General features: G+C 35.9%; 1 protein-coding gene across 1 annotated transcript in view; it reads left to right on the forward strand.

Moving 5' to 3' along the window:
• Positions 1 to 1,537: 1,537 nt before the first annotated feature.
• LOC121295410 (2-hydroxyacylsphingosine 1-beta-galactosyltransferase-like) overlaps positions 1,538 to 19,948 on the forward strand; it is a 29,913-nt gene continuing 11,502 nt past the window's right edge. Inside the window, exons 1-2 of the mRNA XM_041219986.1 lie at positions 1,538 to 1,667; positions 12,147 to 12,973. Of these exons, the coding sequence (XP_041075920.1) occupies positions 12,149 to 12,973 (825 nt within the window). The 5' untranslated portion in view covers positions 1,538 to 1,667; positions 12,147 to 12,148. The remainder of the gene's footprint in view (positions 1,668 to 12,146; positions 12,974 to 19,948) is intronic.

A 19,948-nucleotide genomic window follows, 5' to 3' on the forward strand; every position in this document is an offset into this window, starting at 1 on the left:
AAATCCGAATGCCCCTAGAGTGTCTTTCAGGGAAAGTTAAAGACACGCTGTCACGTAGCTGCAGTTGACTGAGACAAGTGTCTATTTTACCAGAAGACCAAACACAAGGGTGATAATAAACTTTTTCAAATTAGGACACAGTGCAGAGAAGACAATGAGGAATGGAGCAATATGTAATCATGACAAGACTTTTTGCATACGTATCACAGATTCTGATCTAATTTCATCAGATGCAAAATACCACAATTCATGCTGCAGTGCATACACAAGCAAAGACAACATGAAGAAGGAAGAACACAGAGCAGAGGACAATGACTCAGTGTATGAAACAGCATTTAACACACTTATGCAAAACATTGATTCACAGCTTTTTGTACAATGTAAGGCTTTTGACATGTCTTCACTTTTAAACATTTACAGACAACTTCATGTTGTAAACAATGTCCCTGCACCAGAAATGTACCGAAACTTAAGAAGTGCCTTCTAGAAACAGTGTTTCAAAGCCAGTTTCAGGCAAACAAACCTGAACTTGTATACAGCAGCAACATTTCATTGCAAGAATAATAAAACATTTCTGTTATACTACAGTCTTAGCCACGAAGTAGATGAAGATACTTGGTTTTCAGTGATTGAGCAAACTGAACAAAATGTCAGTTTCAGAAGCTACATCTTATTCCAAGCTGCTTAAATTCTGTGTCAAGACATACACGCATGCAGAATCTTATACATATGGTCACCTCAGGCAGATTTGATAAGTTCACATGAAGCAGCCAAAGTGACACCAGACAGGCTCTATAAATTCCTGCAGATGACGACTGAAGGCCGGAAAAAATATGACCCTAATGTAAACAAGTGGTTACTATGCTAAATCGCTTTGGTCACACAATCATTTATGATGGATGAACTGGCAAGAACTGGACACAAGAGCTGCACAAGAACAGTTCAACAGAAATTCGAGTGGGGGTGTTGTTGAAACAAACCCAGTGTGAATGCAACCTTTGAATGCGCAAAATGACACCACTGCTTGATGAACTTGTATCAAATGTTCAAGCCCAGAAATCTCATTATAGTTAGGAGCGTTATATAAATAATTAACTTTCTATATGTACTTATACATATACGCATAAAAAAAAAAAAAGTGTTTCAAAATGTGGTTGTGTGGCAAATCCAAAAGGTGGTCCCTACATTGAAAACGGTTGGAAACCAATGTCCCAGAGCCATCCTTCTAATTTACATTGTTCAATCCTCTGCAGGTCATAAAGACAGTATGCCACTTTGCAGGATATTATTTTATTTAACATATTAGTTTAACTTATGTCGTATATTGTGTTACTTTTGCCACATACTGCACCCCTAATAAAACCCTGAATTATTTTTAATAGGAAACAGACATGCATACAGCTCATATCTTAATTACCACAAATAGAGTGGTGACACATAATGTTTACTGTGAATCAGGTAATGTTTATGCAACAAGTACAGCGATCCTCAGCCATTCCCTATTATCACAGCCCCGCCTCCGCATGGTAGGCAGGCTGGCTTGTTCACAAACTGCAGTTCTAGAGAGCTGTGCCTGCTGAAAACAGCGAGTTTTCTTCACCACTACACTACAGAGACTTGATTTCAATAGTGTTAACAGGATTCGCCAGATAAGGTCAGCTCACAAGGTAAGGAAATTGAAGTGGACTTAAAACAACAACAAAAAAAAAAAAAAAAAAAAAAAAACACTACTCTGTCTGTTTATCTGTGTACGGGAGTAGAATCGATACACCAGTTTTATGAATTTGTACGCTTGTAAACTGGCGTGTGAATGGCATCAGGTAGTAGAGAAACTGTCTTGACAGAATCTAAGTTATATGTTTAAAAATTGTAGCAGAATTTTATTACCCAATAATACAACATAAAGCGTGGCAATCGTTGTATAATGACATCGAAAAACAACACTGAGTGGCTACTCATAATAAGCAATAATAAAAACAAGTTTGGTCACGGATTATTGTCTGCATACAAATTTATTCTGAAATACTAAATACTGCTTGAATAGTTATTTGAATTAATAAAGTCGCACGGTAAAATACTATTAACGCATGAGTCTATGTTAAAGTGGCAAGCGAAACTTGACTGATTATACATCAGGCTTTGTAAGTCGAGCAACAGACAGTAGCAACAGTCGTGTACAGAACATACACATTTAATTTACAACTCCTTCCTGTACAAGTTTCGGATAACGCGTACTAATCAGTTGAATCTTACTACGTACGGGCATTGTGCCCTAACACCGTGGTGCAGTTCCGTGACTATAGGAAATACCTTAAAAATCATATACGGCTAGGCTACTTTAAAATGGGGGCGGCAATTAACCCCTTTCCCTGTAACCCTGTTTTCCTGTTTTGTTTTGAATTATAGTAGTAATCTGGAAGAATAGGCTGAACTGTTACTGTAAAAGGGCACCACAGAATATCTGATACCTGATCACAAAGAGGTATCAGTCTACATTTCTGATAATATTACTGAAATGTTGTATATAAATAACAAAAAATGAAATATTAACAGGACAGGGTTGATATTATTTTGATAATGTACCCATGGCTATACTGTTTGTATACCACCTAAAGTATCATAAATCTAAAATAAATGTAAGATTAATTAAAAAAAAAAAAAAAAAATGTTAGTAAACAATTGTGATAAAGTGCATGACAGCAGGTTCAGTATTATTCATTGCTTTGCAAATTTAAGCTGTATTGACTGAATTATTATTATTTAATTTCTGGAGAAGAATTTTAAAGTCATTAATGGATTTTCTTTGTTGGCCCATATGTTAAAGGATTCACACCTTTGGTGTGTGATTGCAAGGTATGAGCCACTCCCAAGTTGTATTATATTATAGTTAGGCCTACCTTCCCAATTTTAAAATATCTGAGCCAATTTGTTATGATCTAGTGGGAGATAAGTTCGCTTTTGAAGTTATTGTTGTCTGGTTGTTCATAAAAAAAAATGCTCATCCCTGTAATATGAATAAAATCTTTTTTTTTACAACTTTTTCAAGTTAAGAATTGTACATTTTGTTTTAACTCCGAAGCAATTCCATTTCCAAAGAGAGGTTATCACAACTATAATTATACTAAGAGAAGTACCTTTATATTATGATACTTTCCAACTACGGTATTCAATGCTATGATCAGTAAGCAAAGACAGTTCCACTTGGTGCTGACATTTCAGTGGTTTTATCAGTGACAGTCATGTAGTGTGTATATTTCAACATTATAATGTATTTGTAATACATATATTTCTAAAGAGTGTGCAGTAAAAACAGATTAACCTGTTTTGAGTATTCAGAGAAGTATGTTGTGAAATCCCTAATAATATACTGTGGAGAAGCACAGATGTAGGTGTATGTCCTTTAGCTGATTTATCTTGTTTATTTGTTGTTTTTTATAGTTTCATTCGCTCTACGTTATTTGTTCCGTAGTTTTGCAATAAGCATTACTTAGCACTAGGGAGGGGCATTTTAATATATTTGAATAACTGAATACACGTCATTTACTAAACGATTACACTATTATGATTCACATCACGTGCCACTGGCTAAAAATAATGCTTACGTAATACTAAAATTGATGTAATACATAAGAAAATAAGTCATGTTACTATTTGAGATTTGAGAATTCCACTGCCAGATTCCGAGTCAATGTGTACATTGAAGTCAACTAGGGTTAGAATCTTGTCGAACCTAAAACACAGCAGAGATAGTAAGTCAGAGAATTAATAAATAAAAATATATAATAAAATAATAAAGTATTTTACAGTATGTTATACTTTCTACATTCTAATTGTATATGCATTGGTACGATTGATGCAGTAACACCTAAAAAGATGTGTGTAATAATGGAGTGTCCCATTTCTTAGCTGCACAAATGCAGTTTGGTTTTTCATTTTGGATTTACTAAAAACTGATTAAACGTCAAATAGCTGAGAGTTGATGATAAATGAAGGTATCTTAAATTAATGATCATTTATCCGATATATATATATATATATATATATATATATATATATATATATATATATATATATATATTATATATATCTATATATATATATATATCTATAGTAGTACAGCTGATCGACAAAATTGACAAAATTTTTTACTTCGTACCGAAGGTAAGAAAAACTTCGGTATTAAAAATTTCGACGTTTTTTTTTTTTTTCAATCCAGTTTGTTACTTACCAAGCAGTTCAAAAATGAATTGGGGTTTTATTTGGCCTAGAGGCCTTCCTCTGTTTTGAGACAGACACAATCAGGATTCACTACCGCTGATAAAAAAAGAAGGATCCAGGCTACCCTTGTACCACATCACACAGACAGTGCATTATACCGGGGTTAGAAACTAATGTTCTCCTGAGGCGAATTAAAACTGATGAGGACTAGTTGATGTCTGTGTCTCAGTAGTCCTGTGTACGAGTGCTTAAAAAAGTGTACAGATATACTCTCACATTCTCAGGCTTGTGTTTAAAAAAATAAATAAATAAAAATTAAAATTAAATGAAATTTTGTAAAAAATGCAGGAAAAGTAAATTTTCTAATGGGATGTAGCAGTGGTGAACAAACATTCATAATGCTTACTAAACAGTCACTCGGAACTGAAATTATCCTTCATTTCCCCTTGTCATGCCTAATTTTGCATTCTTTTGAGATATACGTATGTGTCAGTATTTCACTGAATTTTGTCTGTGTACTTACTCTAGTAATTTAGTCATCACCTTGGTTTAGCTGCAAACCTTCAATACAAACAATTTACTTTTTTGAAACAGTAAACAGTATAAAAACTGCCATTTTCTCATAATTACATTTTCATTTTTTAATTATGTATTTTTTTTTTTTTTGAAGTCCAATTGCTTGAACGCTTATTTGGTAGCTCGATCTGTGATCTATGTAAAAATATGAAAGTACTTAAAACTGTAAATTTAAGGAATTATTGCTTAACTATGTCTTATTACTAACGTATTCATATTACAAGATTTAGTGTACCATATTAGAACTACAATTCCATATGGTCCTGTTTCAAAGAAACGTAATTTGAGGAAATGGCTATTCACTAGAGCTATTTGTGTTGCCGTTTTTATACTGTTTTGATGTCTAAAAAGTAGATTTAGTTTATAATACCGAAAGTTTACATTTAACCCACGGCGATGAATACAACTAATAACGTATTGTATCTTTTGAAGTAAGTGTGAAGTAATTTTACAAAATGTAGAGTTTTATACAGGGTTGAGACCCCCCCCCCCCCCCCCAAAAAAAAAAAAAAAAAAAAACAGGCAACAAAAGACAATGATTTGCAAACACATGGTTGCAGTAAGTCTGCGCCTTCAGAAAATAAGATGTACTGCAAGGTGTGTGTCCAGTATGACAAAAGCCAGAGTGGCACATTTGTGACTGGTTCATCTGCCTTTAACCCTTTGCGGTCTTATGTTAGACTGTGTCAGACATTGCTGAAAACCATGCTCTAACACAGCATGTGTTGCGTTTAAGTCGAAAGAGCAAATGGAGCCGGAGAGCAAATGGGGAAGTGCATCGGTAAGTGCAGATGCTTTCACAAAACTCCCATTTACTGTGGTAAATAAGGGATATCAAGGGAGTACTACTTTGAGGTGCACTGGAGTGTTTTCAGCTTTTTTTTTTTTTTTTTTACGAACGCTTTGTTTACTGAAATTGTAAATGAAACCAATAGACATGCAAGTGTAAAACTAACAGGAATTCTGTGTGGAACTCCTGCAAACCTGTTACGTTACCAGCCATTTTTTGGTGTTCTGCTGAATATGGGACTGAATGTAAAAATGGACATAAGAATATTTCTCAGAGGAATGGGCCGACAGAATGCAGTTTTTCAAAGATGTATTCAAGAGATCACGTTTCTTGCAAATCTTTTGGATGCTACACCTTTGCCCTCCCCCCACACAGGTGCCTCAGGCTGCTTTTTTTGGCAGAGGACAAAAGGTCAGAAATGTGGTCGTATACATAGACACAAAATTCTGTGAGCTGCTTATCCTAGGTAGAGACATTTGCATTGATGAGAGCACCGTTGGCTTCAAAGGATGTGCTGCAATCCTCAGAAGCCTACCAAGTGGGGGGATGCGTGTGTTTGTTTTAGCTGACTGTAAAATTGGTAATGTTCTTTACTTTGGTAGCCCAGCAACAGACTCCCTGCTGAGACCTGGCATGCCATTTTCGTCAAGAATTGTTCTTCATCTGTGTGAAACATTGCTGCAGACAACAAATGGACATGGCTTTCATTTGTTTATAGACAGATTTTACACAGGTTACGACCTGGCCATGGAGCTATTAAAAACAAATATCCACCTTACTGGAACAGTAATGGCCAACAGAAGAGGATTGCCAGTACCAGTGAAGCAAGGGCTCAGACTAAAAAAAAAACGTGACAGTCTCATTCAGCAAGGACAAGAAGGTCATGGTGCTAGGATGGAAGGACAAAAGACTAGTGCTCATGTTGAGCACCTTCCATGGCAGTGACTGTGAGAAGGTACAGCACACCATCAAGAGAGGAGCAATTGAAGAGCTGGACAAGCCTTCAGTTATCTGTGATTGCACCAGCAGGATGGGTGCAGTGGACAGGGCGGATCACTACTGTGCCAGCTGTGCTTTCACAAGAAAGTCTCTGAAGTGGAGGAGGAAGATGTGCTTTTGGCTGCTGGAAGTAGCAATTGTGAACAGTGCTATCCTGTTCAGTTTGATAAAGGTGGAATCAGGACAGCTACCTGTTTGCCATAAAACCTTCAGAAAAGCCTTACTGATACAGCTTTTGGGAGATGTGCAAAACCCTAGCTCAAGAAAACAGGGTCTTCCTTCATCAGCAGACAGAGAATAAAGGCTGAATGGAAAGCCACATTTCATTTCCAAAATTACCAAAGACTGCAGTGACAGAAAGACAAAAGGGGGGAGGAGAGAAACTGTATGGTTCTGCAAAACCTGCTCAAGGCAGCCAGGGTTACACCCAGGTGACTGTTTTGAAAGGTACCGTAGTATTGACATATACAGATAATTTCTGTCAGTAAATGGCTTTTTTGTTTGCAAACCTTGCCTGGTGTAAATAGTTATAACATTGATGAAAAATAGTTTTTAGTTCATTTGTTATTTGTTTGTAGTAGTGTGTAATTGATTTGTAAAAAGTTTTGTACCTGTGTGATTATTCTAAAGGTAATATAATCAAGCAAAAACTCTTTTGTGACATTCTGTTACTTTTTTTCCAAAATTTTTTCTGTCTGATATATATAGCCAAAAAACATGTTTTTGTATAGGATACCCTTTGGACTTGCAATGCTTTGTTACTTGTTCTAAGCAAATAAAGTCACTTTATTTCAATTTAAACAGCACATGGCCTGAAATTTTATTTTGTTCACAAAAATTAATTGAACCTGACCAGCCTGACAGCCACAGAATAAATGGACTGCAAAGGGTTAAGATAGAGTAGAAAGATCATGAAAGCTCAAATAATTGTTATAACTGTGTGTAACTAATGAAGGCAAAGACTGCCAAACAAGTCAAATTACTATACACCATGTGATTTTTTTAAGATCTTTTTAGAAAAGCTCATGCCCTTGCAAAGCATGCATGACCGTATTATGATTTTGAATGGAGTTGTGACCTGAATGAGGCAAAAGTATTAAAAAAAAATACTGGAGAAAACAAACCTACAGAAATTCTAAACAGGCCCAAGAGTGTATACACGCTATTGCGAGGACCCAGCGTCCAACCCACTTAACCAGAATTGCAACTGCTAAATATTTGTCAGTTATCTTGGACAGTTCTACAGATAGTTCCATTACTGAGGCAGTGATGTGCTACATGAAGTATGCTGTCAAAGACTTTATTGGTGTTCGGAATGTGGGGGGGGGGGGGGGGTTGTTTTTTAATACAATAAACAATTTAAATTTATAAGTGTTCATTTTCTAGACAAATAAAATCTAAGCCTATTATTTTGGGGACCACAACATCTGTTGTTCATTCCAACCCAGGAACTTCACATTAGGACTAGTAAATTTACATAAGGATAGCTACTCCCCCATCTACAGAGTCAAGACTGGGGGTGTTCCAGTATGTACATGTATGTGTTTCTGTAACATTCAGCATCTGTATCCTGTTTTTAGATTACACTTAACAGATAAACTGGGGACACTTAACAGATCAAAGGGAAATAGATTTAGCTGTCCAGCGTTTGCAACCAGTTAATCTGGGGAGTAATACTTTAATCCAGTATGGGTAATTGTGCACAGCCCTATAACCACTTGGATTTCCCAGAATGACACTTGTATACACTAACTGGTGGTTGTGGGTGCTCTGCTAAATGCAGATTGTGAAATATGAACCCTAAGTGTCACATTTGCGACTTTGTATTCTCTTTATTATTAGCTGAATAACCCTAATAGAGTAGATCCTATTGCTATTTTACAACATATAAAGATAAATAGTAAAATGACTATACCTCATCCAGCAATCATGTACAATCATGACATTATACTGCCACTAACTAAAAATTAGTTTTGCAAAATGGGGTAGACTGCATCATAAAATCCTTATTGTAAAATTATACTACTTAGACTACCAATAATAATGCTGTCTGTGCCTGTATCTGTATATTCATTGTACAGCACATGCCTTAATAAGTACCTTTTCTGTTTTGTTTGGTCTTGTTTTATTGAGACAGTATAGATTTGGTAAATAGCTACCCAAACCTGTAATGTTACCTGTAATATAGGCTTGTAGCAAATTTGAACTTTTAACTTGGCAGATACCTTTTATCCTAAACAGTCTGTTTAGTACAGTGTTCTATGTTTTATCTTCATCTAACTAGGTTTCTGTGTGAGAAACACTCTTATGCATAATGTTCTTGGATATGATTCTAATTTTACATGGGTTTGTCCTATTAAATGCCTGTCTTTGTAATAATGTGTGTTCCTGCTCCTGTCCCCCATCAGTGTTGTACATTTAAACCACCAGGGAGTCTTCTCTCAGACCTTTGTGTGCTATATAACCAGTCTTAATGGAATGCTACAGGCGTAGCAAGTGAGTGTAAGAAATACTGCAATAGCGCTGGGAGGAGGGAAGTGAAGCAGACTCTATTGTGAAGAAAGTAAAAGGGATAATAAAGACTTTTTAAACAAAAATATGCTTAAAATAAGTGCCATGTTAAGTCTTAATCATGTGTTAATAAACAGGTGATTTGTTTTATGTGATTTGAAAACATGAAACGCAACACTGTCATAGTCAATAATTATGTTGCTGCAGAACCGGAGTGACTTGTTTTTCCAAACAAGTTGCAGTGCAGACAACTAATTTTTACTTTTGTAGTGTTACCTAAAGCATGACTGTTTACAAATGAAAAAGCGCTGGGTTGTGTCACTCTGCAAACATCCCGAACAGTAAAGGATCTGCATTTTAAGCAGCCTTCCACAGTAGAATACAGAAAATCAGACTTTGTGTAACCTAATGTATTTTAGAGGTGTATGTAGTCTGATGCTGGGAATTCTGTAGTGGCTGCCTTAGGAAAAAGAGGTCTGCAGAAAAAGTACAACCGCAAGAAGGTTGTATATAACTGCAGAACTACATCAAGTGAAATATTAAGAAACGACCCTCGAATGTGTGCTATATTAATGCTTGCTCGTATTGAGAAAACACACTTAATTAAGCACTTGTGCTCATTAGATGTACTGTAGATGAGACCTCTCGTTGAAACATTGTTTCTTTCTGCTATTACTAGTCCCCATTTTTGTTTTAGCACTACGGATTATGTTTAATGCTGTAACTGTAACATTTCAAGAAACTGAGTATATTTAACTCTAAAAAGGCCATTTACTGCAAAAACAATCTGTGTTAATATCTTCCTTAACACTTGTTCTTCATTTACCTGAAAATCTATGTACATAAAAAATCATTAGCCTCACACAGAGTAAGTGCTTTATCATAACTAGCCAATTTACATCTAGATTGTGACCCTTTTTAAGTTCACCAAATGCACAGCACATTTGAAGAACTTCATTTAAAGTCACCATTTTTCCAATTATGTGAATTGTGTAATCACACATTTGAGATAGCAAATAATTATACTCTGGGGATCCTGTCCTGTTCTTGTATTTATGTGCCATCTATTAGGTTAAGCTTTTCTGAATTGTCTATACATTATCAATCACTGGACACTAACTGAAGTATAATACAACACTGTCATAATATGCTACTTTGTATCAAAAAAATTATTTAATGATGATATCCAAGACTTAATCTCACTGGATACTGTTTCAGTTGGAGACACAAGCCAGCATCTGGGTGGTAGTAGTAGTCGAACAGGACTTGCTGGCTGTCCTGCCCATATTGCCTTAATCATTTGGTTCCTGTGACATTCCACACCTGTCTCGGGGCTAATCCAGACCGCATGAAATCCGTTGGTACTTTTTGTTGCTTTAATAGAAATCTTCTCATCAGTGTAGCAAAAATATCCAGGTTCATAAGTAACAATTCCCACACTTTCTTGACTTACAGAAGCGACCAGTTTGTTTAGGACACCACATGTCCTTGATTTCACAGTCAAAAAAAGTGACAGTCCCTGTTTCTCGGTACACCTGATATCTCCTGCTTTAGTGGCAGTGACTGGGAGGGTCATATTATAATTTTAAAAATATGACATTTGACATTTAAGCCAATGTTACAACACACAACTTGAGGCTTGTAAAGGATAGTAATTAAGTATTTGGTTTTAAACAGACTTTATTTTATAACGGTTCCCTCTGCTATTGACATTTGAACTTTAAAACAAAGACAATCTTGCATGTTTGCCAAACAAATCACTCATGTGAACAATACACCCCACCCTTTAAAAAAACATCCTACATTTGTCTACATGTTAATATCTAATCCTCTTATCTAATATGTCACTAGTTGAATATTTTAAGGTATGTACAGTATTTAAAACATTTTACACTGTATTGGATGTAACAACTATTTATAGTGCCCTGGAGAAAGTGATCACCTTTGCTGGTTTGTGGTGCTTGGGGGTCGCAGTGGGAGTTGTTGTTTGTTTTACTCAATGCAGATTTGTTTACTAAATAGCTTTACATTCCTGAAAAGGTAATCATCCCCTATTCAGAAATAGCAAGACATCCTAAACAAAATGGAGTGGAGCCCGAATGTTTATCTGTTCTTTGATTTACCTCTGATGGGTTTCTGCAGTGGTAAGTGACAGCTGACAGTGTAATTCAGCCTTTCAGCCCAAATACCCCACTCAACCATTGTGTCGTCTTTAAAATATGTTACCTATTTTTACAGAGGGGACTATTATCTATTCAGGAATATCAAGATACTTAGAAAATAAGAGATTTGAGGTTTGTCTGATTACCTGTCTTCACTGTCACACTTTTTAAATATACTTAGAGAACCCCTTGTCCTATGCAGATGAAATTTGCTCTTTAAGCACAGTGTGTTAACGGTTACAAGGTCTGTACCACTGACTCTATATATATATTATATATATATAATATATATATATATCTAATAATATATATATATATATATATATATATATATATATATATATATATATAGTGTCATGTGTCATATATATATATTTAGGGATCTTAGACCTATGAGGAATTTATTACAATTATGGTTTCAAAGTATGAACCTATTCGCAAGAGGGCTACATACAGTACACAATGTACAAATGTACAAACGTATGTCTCTACAGACAGACCCTCCATACTGTTTATCCCCTGAATCTGATATTCTCAAACTTAAGATAAATATTTTTAACACCAAGTTTCATGACAACTGATAAGCAGTTCTCCATTCGAGAGAACACCCCTTACATAAAGTGTTCTAGTGCACCTTTAGTGGAATGTGACTGCAGGTTAAAGATTTACATGGCTCTGTATGAAGGGGTAGTTGCGGTATCTTGTAACTTTTGAATGGGTACCACTGTATTAACCATAATTACATTTTTGAATGGGAAGTGAAATGCCATTTAAAAAAAAAAAAAAAAAAAAAAAAAAAAAAAAAATTCTGAAGTGGGGAAAATGTGACATTGCTAAAAGAGGGAATTTGTGTAAATACATTAATATTTGTTTATGTATTTATTTTTCAGCCATGAAGTTGCTTCCTGCCATTTTTGCCTTACTGTGGTGTGTTGCTGCTAGCCTGACGTGGGCTGCCAAAATTGTTGTTGTGCCTCCTATCATGTTTGAGAGCCACCTGTACATCTTCAAGACTCTGGCGTCTGCCTTACACCAAGAAGGGCATGATACTGTCTTCCTTGTTTCCGAGGGCCGTGAGGTGCCCCCATCTCATCACTACCGCTTTCAGCGATACCCAGGCATCTTTAACAGCACCACAGCGGATGATTTTCTACAGTCCAAGATGAAGAACATCTTCTCAGGACGTCTGACTGCGCTAGAACTCTTTGATATCTTGGAGCACTACTCCCAGAACTGCGACCTAATGGTTGGAAACCAGAATCTCATTTCTCGCCTCAGGGAAGAAGAGTTTGACCTGCTCCTGGTTGACCCCAACGAGATGTGTGGCTTTGTCATTGCTCATCTCCTAGGGGTGAGGTATGCAGTCTTTAGCACAGGTCTGTGGTACCCAGCAGAAGTAGGGGCTCCAGCTCCCTTATCATATGTTCCTGAATTTAACTCACTTCTCACAGACAACATGAACCTTTTCCAAAGGATTACAAACACGGCCATCTACTTGGTCTCGCGCTTTGGGGTGCAGTTTCTAGTACTGCCTAGGTATGACCGAATCATGAAGAAGTACAGTATACAGCCAGAGGTGTCAACGTATGACTTGGTTCAAGGAAGCAGCCTCTGGATGCTGTCTACAGACACGGCCCTGGAGTTTCCACGACCTACTTTACCTCATGTGGTGTATGTGGGGGGCATCCTCACTAAACCTGCCAGCCCTCTACCAGAAGTAAGGCTTAATAACTTCACTTAAAATGCAACAATTTAAATAATTAACACATTGTGAACTGTGCTATTCAGGAATATGTTTTTATCTACAGTATTATTGTTTAATCCATGATTTTAAACACAGATATGTACCGTAAAAAAGCACTGGTGTAAGAGTCGTGTGAGACTTCAAGTTTACGAAAATACTTTATTTACAATTTTAATGTTTTTCCCTACATGCTCAACACCAATAAATAAAGACATGCAGGTTTAGTTTTGAAATAATCCTTGTTTGCAACATTTTATACCATTAATAATTTTACAGTGCTTTTTCAAAATATCAAAAATCGTTTGTTTTTCAAAATGTAAAAAGTAATAATTAACAGAGCGTAAAATCAAGTTATACATCCCACATCACATCTGTATTAAACTTCTGTTATTTTATTTTATCTTATCAAGTACCCACACAAGTTCAAGAACATCATCTTTCTTTACTGAACATTTCCTTCCAAAACCATACTTAGCCAATAGTTCCCGCTGCACTGGCTTTTATAAATTTGTTGTATTAATTCAAATTTAAAAGAATAGTATTAAACAGTGCTGCTTGCATCAATTAAAAAAGCAAATAAATAAATAAACTAAACTCAACAGTGCACCATCTAATAACCAGTAAACAAAACATCAGTGTTGCATACGGTGCAGTGCAATTGCATTAAATTTCCATCTGAACAAATACATTTATTTTATTTTGTTAATCAGAACCACACACATACTTTGCAAGTGTACCACTGCGTTGCACTGACATGTAGGACAAGTTACAGTATGTATTAGTCATTCAAAGTATTCCATTCAAACAAAATGTTTCCTACATCGGGCCATAAACACTTTCTTACTATCGGCTCATTTTTCTTTGGCCATTCTTAGTTTGTCTTTGTTTTGTCGTTTTTTCAGCATTGCGATTAACATGTATTTTGCCAAGTTCAACAACGTGCAATTTCAAACTTGAGTAGCATTTTATTTTTTTCCTTACTGTCCTACTTTATCCAGTCTCAGAGTCACCTGCACCAATAGCTGTTTGGTACGGATCCCAGAGGCAGGTTCAGTTTGACAAATCAATAGCTTGGGAAGGTGGGAATAAGGAAATTCATAGAGACTGATCAATAACCAAAAGTTATTGTTTTTCTTGCGCAATGGCAATGCCTTCCTCCGTATAACAATTTATAATAGTTGTTCGTTTTTTGTACTTGTCTTGTATTTTTGTGTGATGGCTGCGAGGCCATAGGCTAGAAGAATTGGAGGTAATTCAATCCATAAATTTACTGTTTGGTAACAGCATTTAAAAAACAGTGCTGTATACAGTGGTGCAGTGCTATATTTATAAGTGAGGGGTTCCTGTTATCTACCCCTGCTCTCTCAACCCTACCTTGCCACCTGCAATCCCTATTTCCCCATACACAGAATCACAGTTTATCACTAGTAGTTACGGTATTTGAAAGGGCTAACAACTGTACCAACTGATTACAAATTCAGACAATCAGGTATTGAGGTATTATTGTAAAGCAACTAGACTTACAGCTATTTATATTACATGTTACATATTTTCACAACCAGTTTCATAGACTAACACACATATGATTAAAATGCTGTCATTGTTATTATTTATCCTATGCGTAACACTCCCCCTTCTCATATTGAATGGTTTGGTCCAGAATCGTCTTGTCTCACTGTCCTTTTGCAGCTGCTTAAGAGCGAATGAGACTGAGGTTTTGAAACACAAGTGCATCTGTTTGCAAAAAAAGAGGTGTAAGGCCACAGGAGCCCTTTATTTGTTTGTCATGATTGAGTTTATCTTTTTAAAATAAATGTTTAACTTCTTTTATTTACTTGATTTCTGATATGGGTCTAAAAATAAAAAGTGTTTCAATTATTACATCTAATTGTAAAACGCTGACACATAGCACAGTATTGTAGGTTCCTTCACCTATTACTCCTTATTCTAGACCAGGCACGCTGTATTCAAACTTTTTCATTATTTATCTCTCAAGGGTTTCTTACGGTTATTGTATTCTTTGTTTATTTGTATGGGTCATACACATGGATATCTCCATATATTAATAGGAGCAGAACAGTTCAATATTCTACATGTGAAGTACGGAAGTGGTGCTCTCCCTGCCCACTTCCCCCCCCCCCCAGCACTACAACCTTGGCTGTGTATATTTTCCTAATCAGGGGCGTCATTTCACAAACACTGAGGCTCAATCAGTGTTTCTTGCAATACCAAGCAAGCCAAAAGCCGTAGATCACATCAAATAATAATAGTAATAATAAAAACAATGCTAAAACTGTCTGTTCTTAGTATCTCACTTGCTCTCCGCTTCACAGCACTGTTTCAAAATGGTTATGCCAGAGAATACATTTTTGTGTGAGTATATATTTATATTAAACATCCATCCATACATTATCTGTAACCGCTTAATCCTATAGAGGGTCGTGGTGAGCCGGATTCTAACCAGGCAGACACAGGGCTCAAGGCGGGACTACACCCTGGACGGGACGCCAGTCCATTGCAGGGCAACTAAGGGGCAATTTAGAAAGGCAAATCCACCTAGCCAGCATGTCGTTGGACTGTGGGAGGAAACCGGAACACCCGGAGGAAACCCACACAAACATGGGGAGAACATGCAACCTCCACACCAACCGACCCCTGAGGCCGGAATCGAACCCAGGACCCTGTAGCTGTAAGGCAGCAGCGCTAAGTATATTAAACATGTTCATTCATATAAAGCTACAGATTATTATTATTATTGTTTATTTTTTTTGCCAAAATAGGCAGTGCAAATCACGTGTATGTCAAACTGTATACAGAGCAAGTGTAGTAATAAAATAGGTCTTAAAAAAAATAAAAATAGTCTGCCGAGGCTGCCGTTAGTTTAGACTTTAGACTGTAGAAAGCATTCCATAACTCCTAGTTATCAACAGCATTTTGCTGTCGTTATGTTATGAATAGCAGGTTGACGTTCCGGACCGATGAAAACTTTATGCTAATGAGGTAATCATTAACCTTTCTTTCTTTCGTTAAAAGCATGCCTTCGTAGACGAAAATCGCTGGGGCTTAATGATGCATCTGAATTCTCACTTGTGAATAGCAACTGCCGTTAAATAGGCAGCTATGGACGGAATCCGATCATGTACTTCTGTTTTCTCATTTCAACAGACGTTAACCCTTTATAAATAGACCCCCTTGTGTGTTATAGACACCTAACACCAAACAAATAATGAATTCTAAATATATTCTCATGTTATACCAAAGCTGCTTTGGAATTGCACTTTCTGATTCCATTTATCATGTTGCACCATTCTAACACGATGTCTCCAGTTATGCCAAACTGAAGTCATACCTATCGAATCACGGATACAGTTATGCCAAACAATATTGTGTTCAGGAACTGGGTCATTTAGAGTGATAATTCTTAGCAACCACACTATTATGTACATGTTCATACTATGTAGCACTTCTGAGCCTTTTATGAAGAGGGGAACTGAGCATACAAGTGTGGGTTCTTTCACTGACGTGGGTGGGTGTCATACTATTTTCATACTTTTGGTACAGGTAGGCCAAGCAATAGTGTTACACCATTTTAACGTTATGCATACAGTAAGGCCAATCAGTAGATTGTAACACCATTCTAACACAATGGATACTGTTATGCTATGCCACCTGGAATAAACGAACTCATCCCAAAGCCACCTAAACAAGGGCTCTAGAATTTTCTTATGAACCATGACCATAAGTAATCCGTGTAATCAAAGTTCAATATGGCCATATATTGTTTAATAGTTTTAAAAAATGGTCATACAACAAAACTGATGATTGTTATACCATGTTACCATGGTTCCCCGAATGTAAGGGTATGGCCTTTAGATAAAGTGAAATATATTTGACATTTGTTAGATAATGCACAAATAATTGAAAAAATCTTTAGATGCTTTGGAAATCAGACAGGGGAGGCCTGAAATACTGCATTGAAGAAATACTTTTTTATTTAGCTAGGTCACTTTTAGAAATTATGTATTGTATCCAGCAGCTCTTGGCTAATATGGCAAATTTGTTTAGACTTAAATTGGATTTGCTAAAGTATCAAGAGTACCAAAGGACAGCAGGATGGGTGCAGTGGTCCGGGCGGATCACTGAAAAAGTCTTATTTTGCAACCACTATTTTTATGTGCAAAAATCCTTTTTATTGAATGTATTCTAGGATAAATATTACACTGCATTGGTGAGGTTTATTTCCCCTAAAGAATATGACAAATAATTAGACAAGCAGGTCTCATGTTTACATGAGATACGTTTTGGTTGTGCAATTATACACAGATTACAGTCCTACAGTTGAAATGTAATTCATATATACGACCGAAAACTTTGGATTCTGTGAACTGAATCCGAATCCTATATCCGCCCAGACTCATATTATTTTTAATAAATCCTTCCAGTCTGTGCAGTTCTTTAAATAAAGAACACAAATCTGATTTTGAACGTAACTTTTGTATTTAATAACAAGAACATGTTTGAACTCTGTCGCGGTTCTCAACTCCCTGAATTATTGGTGGCGAATGCACTAAACACACCACGCAACTGCTGAATGCAAACATACACACTTGTCATGGAGTAAAGTTATGCAGTAAATCTGTAATATATAGTAACAGCAAACTGTTGTAGACATTTGTGCTTTGTCTGTCAACGTGTTGTAAAAAATAAAAATAAAAAATAATGCTCAGAAATATGTTTTTTGTAACTTTACAACTGTCAGATGTGCAAGACGTTGCTGAACAATATGCTTTAGTAAATTCAATTTTACGTGATTGTAACGTGCCAATACAAGCTGAACCATTTGGGAACTGCTGTGTTTCATTAAAATAATTTTCGTAGCCTATATTGATATGTGTTACACACACAGTGCATTTAAATCAACGTGGGTTTTATTTTGCAGGGAGATTCAGGTCACTCTTTACGGTAATTTTTCCTCTTAGCTCTCAGATCAGGTGACACAGGTTAAAATGTCATTAAAGGAAATAGTGGGTTATTATGGCAAAGATGCAGCTCTCATTTCTTGTAAAGGTAAACGGTTATTTTGATGTTTTTGTTGTGGGGGGAGAGGGCTAGCGGTAAACTAAGTAGTAGTACGTGCAGAAAAAATTTAAGGCAACCGCAGGACAAATAATACATTTTTTTTTTAATAAAGCCTGTATACATGTTTTGTTATGGTCTTGCATTTAAATGGTTTAAAAAACAAACAAATTAAAAGGCATTTTAAGGACATGGTTTGACCCATGGTCTGCACTATTATACCAGCAATGTGTATGCAACAGAAGCCGCTGGTAGATTACAAAAAAGATGACTTGAACTTAGGCTAGGTAGTTGTTATCTTAGTATGTTTTTATTCTTTATTAAATTATGTTCATTGAAAAAGCCAAGAGAGAACCAGATTTTTATTTTTTTTATTTTTTTGTGTTGGTTTAATATAATGTAGTGGGCTAATGTTCCGATTGAAGTAGGCTACAATTTTTTTTTTTCATTAAAAAGTTTGTAGAAATTGATCGGCTTTCATATTTTGTTGTTTACTACTCATTTAATCAAACCAAGTAGTGTAAGAAAATGCTTGTATCGTTCATGATGTTTTTCAAATCAAGTAAGCTTATCTGTGTATAAAAAATGACAATGGAGTTGCAGCCAGTGTCATCTTACTTAAACTTAGCACTCAAGCTGAAATCGTAAGGTAATTTAAATTAGGCTACAAACATGGCAGCGGACTGTCCCTCTTTAGCGCGCAAGAACTTGCAGACTTGATACAACTATTGAAGTTAAAAAGAAAGCAGTCAGTCTGTTTTTGTTCAACAGTTTTTGTAGATTCGGTATTTGGACAGATCTTTTGAGATGGATTTGGCCGCATCCCCAAAACTTGGAATCGGTGCATCCTTATATTATATATAATACACACACATATATACACACACACACACCTGTATAAAAACAAGTGAGAATGCACATTTGTTTGTTGAATGTGCATAATGAGTGATATTTGTGCTAATTATTTGATTATTAGTTGTCCCCTGCACCTGCTGTTCATTATAAATTAGAGCCAGGTGCAGGGTATTTAAAGGAAGCAGCCAGTGTGTTTAGGGCTGCTGTTGTGTGGAAGGCCGTGTTGATGGTGCTTTCAAGTGTTAGAAAAAAGGTACTATGTAAAAGCCCTTTTTGTGTTTTGAGTCAGAAGGGTACTTCTGACACCGTACGTAAACCAGAGAATCACCACACAGGTTCGCTGGGGTTCTTTTCCCTTCTTAAAACACCACTCCACAAACAGGATTCAAAAAGACACAAAACTAAATAAAAACAAAACAAACCTAGCTCTGTTTTGAGCACTAACTAACCACAAGTGGAACCTCACGGTTGAACGCACTATCAACTGGACCCTCCACACAGTAGCAGCCCTGAGCACACTGGCAGCTTCCTTTAAATACCCTGCACCTGGCTGTTGTTTACAATGAACAGCAGGTGCAGGGGATAACTAATAATCAAACAATTAACACAAATATCTCTCATTAAACCTTTTAAAAAACAAATGTGCATTCTCACATGTTTTTAGGCAGCGAAGCTATTAACCCCCTCCCTGCCATATTACATATATATATATATATATATATATATATATATATATATATATATATATATATATATATATATATATATTATATATATATAATATGTATATATGTGTTTACAAGTACAAATACATGTGATATATTATGTACTAATAATAATACATGTGGTGTATATATAATATTATTATATAGTATATATATATATATAATATATATTAATATATTAATATTAGTATATATTAGTAGTATATATAAACATGTAACTTGACACTACGATGCTGAAATCTGAGCTTTGTTAAAAGAGCAAGCTGTTCATGTTTGAGTAAATTACAAACTA

This window comes from Polyodon spathula, chromosome 2 (assembly GCF_017654505.1).
Source record: "Polyodon spathula isolate WHYD16114869_AA chromosome 2, ASM1765450v1, whole genome shotgun sequence".
Classification (NCBI taxonomy): domain Eukaryota; kingdom Metazoa; phylum Chordata; class Actinopteri; order Acipenseriformes; family Polyodontidae; genus Polyodon; species Polyodon spathula.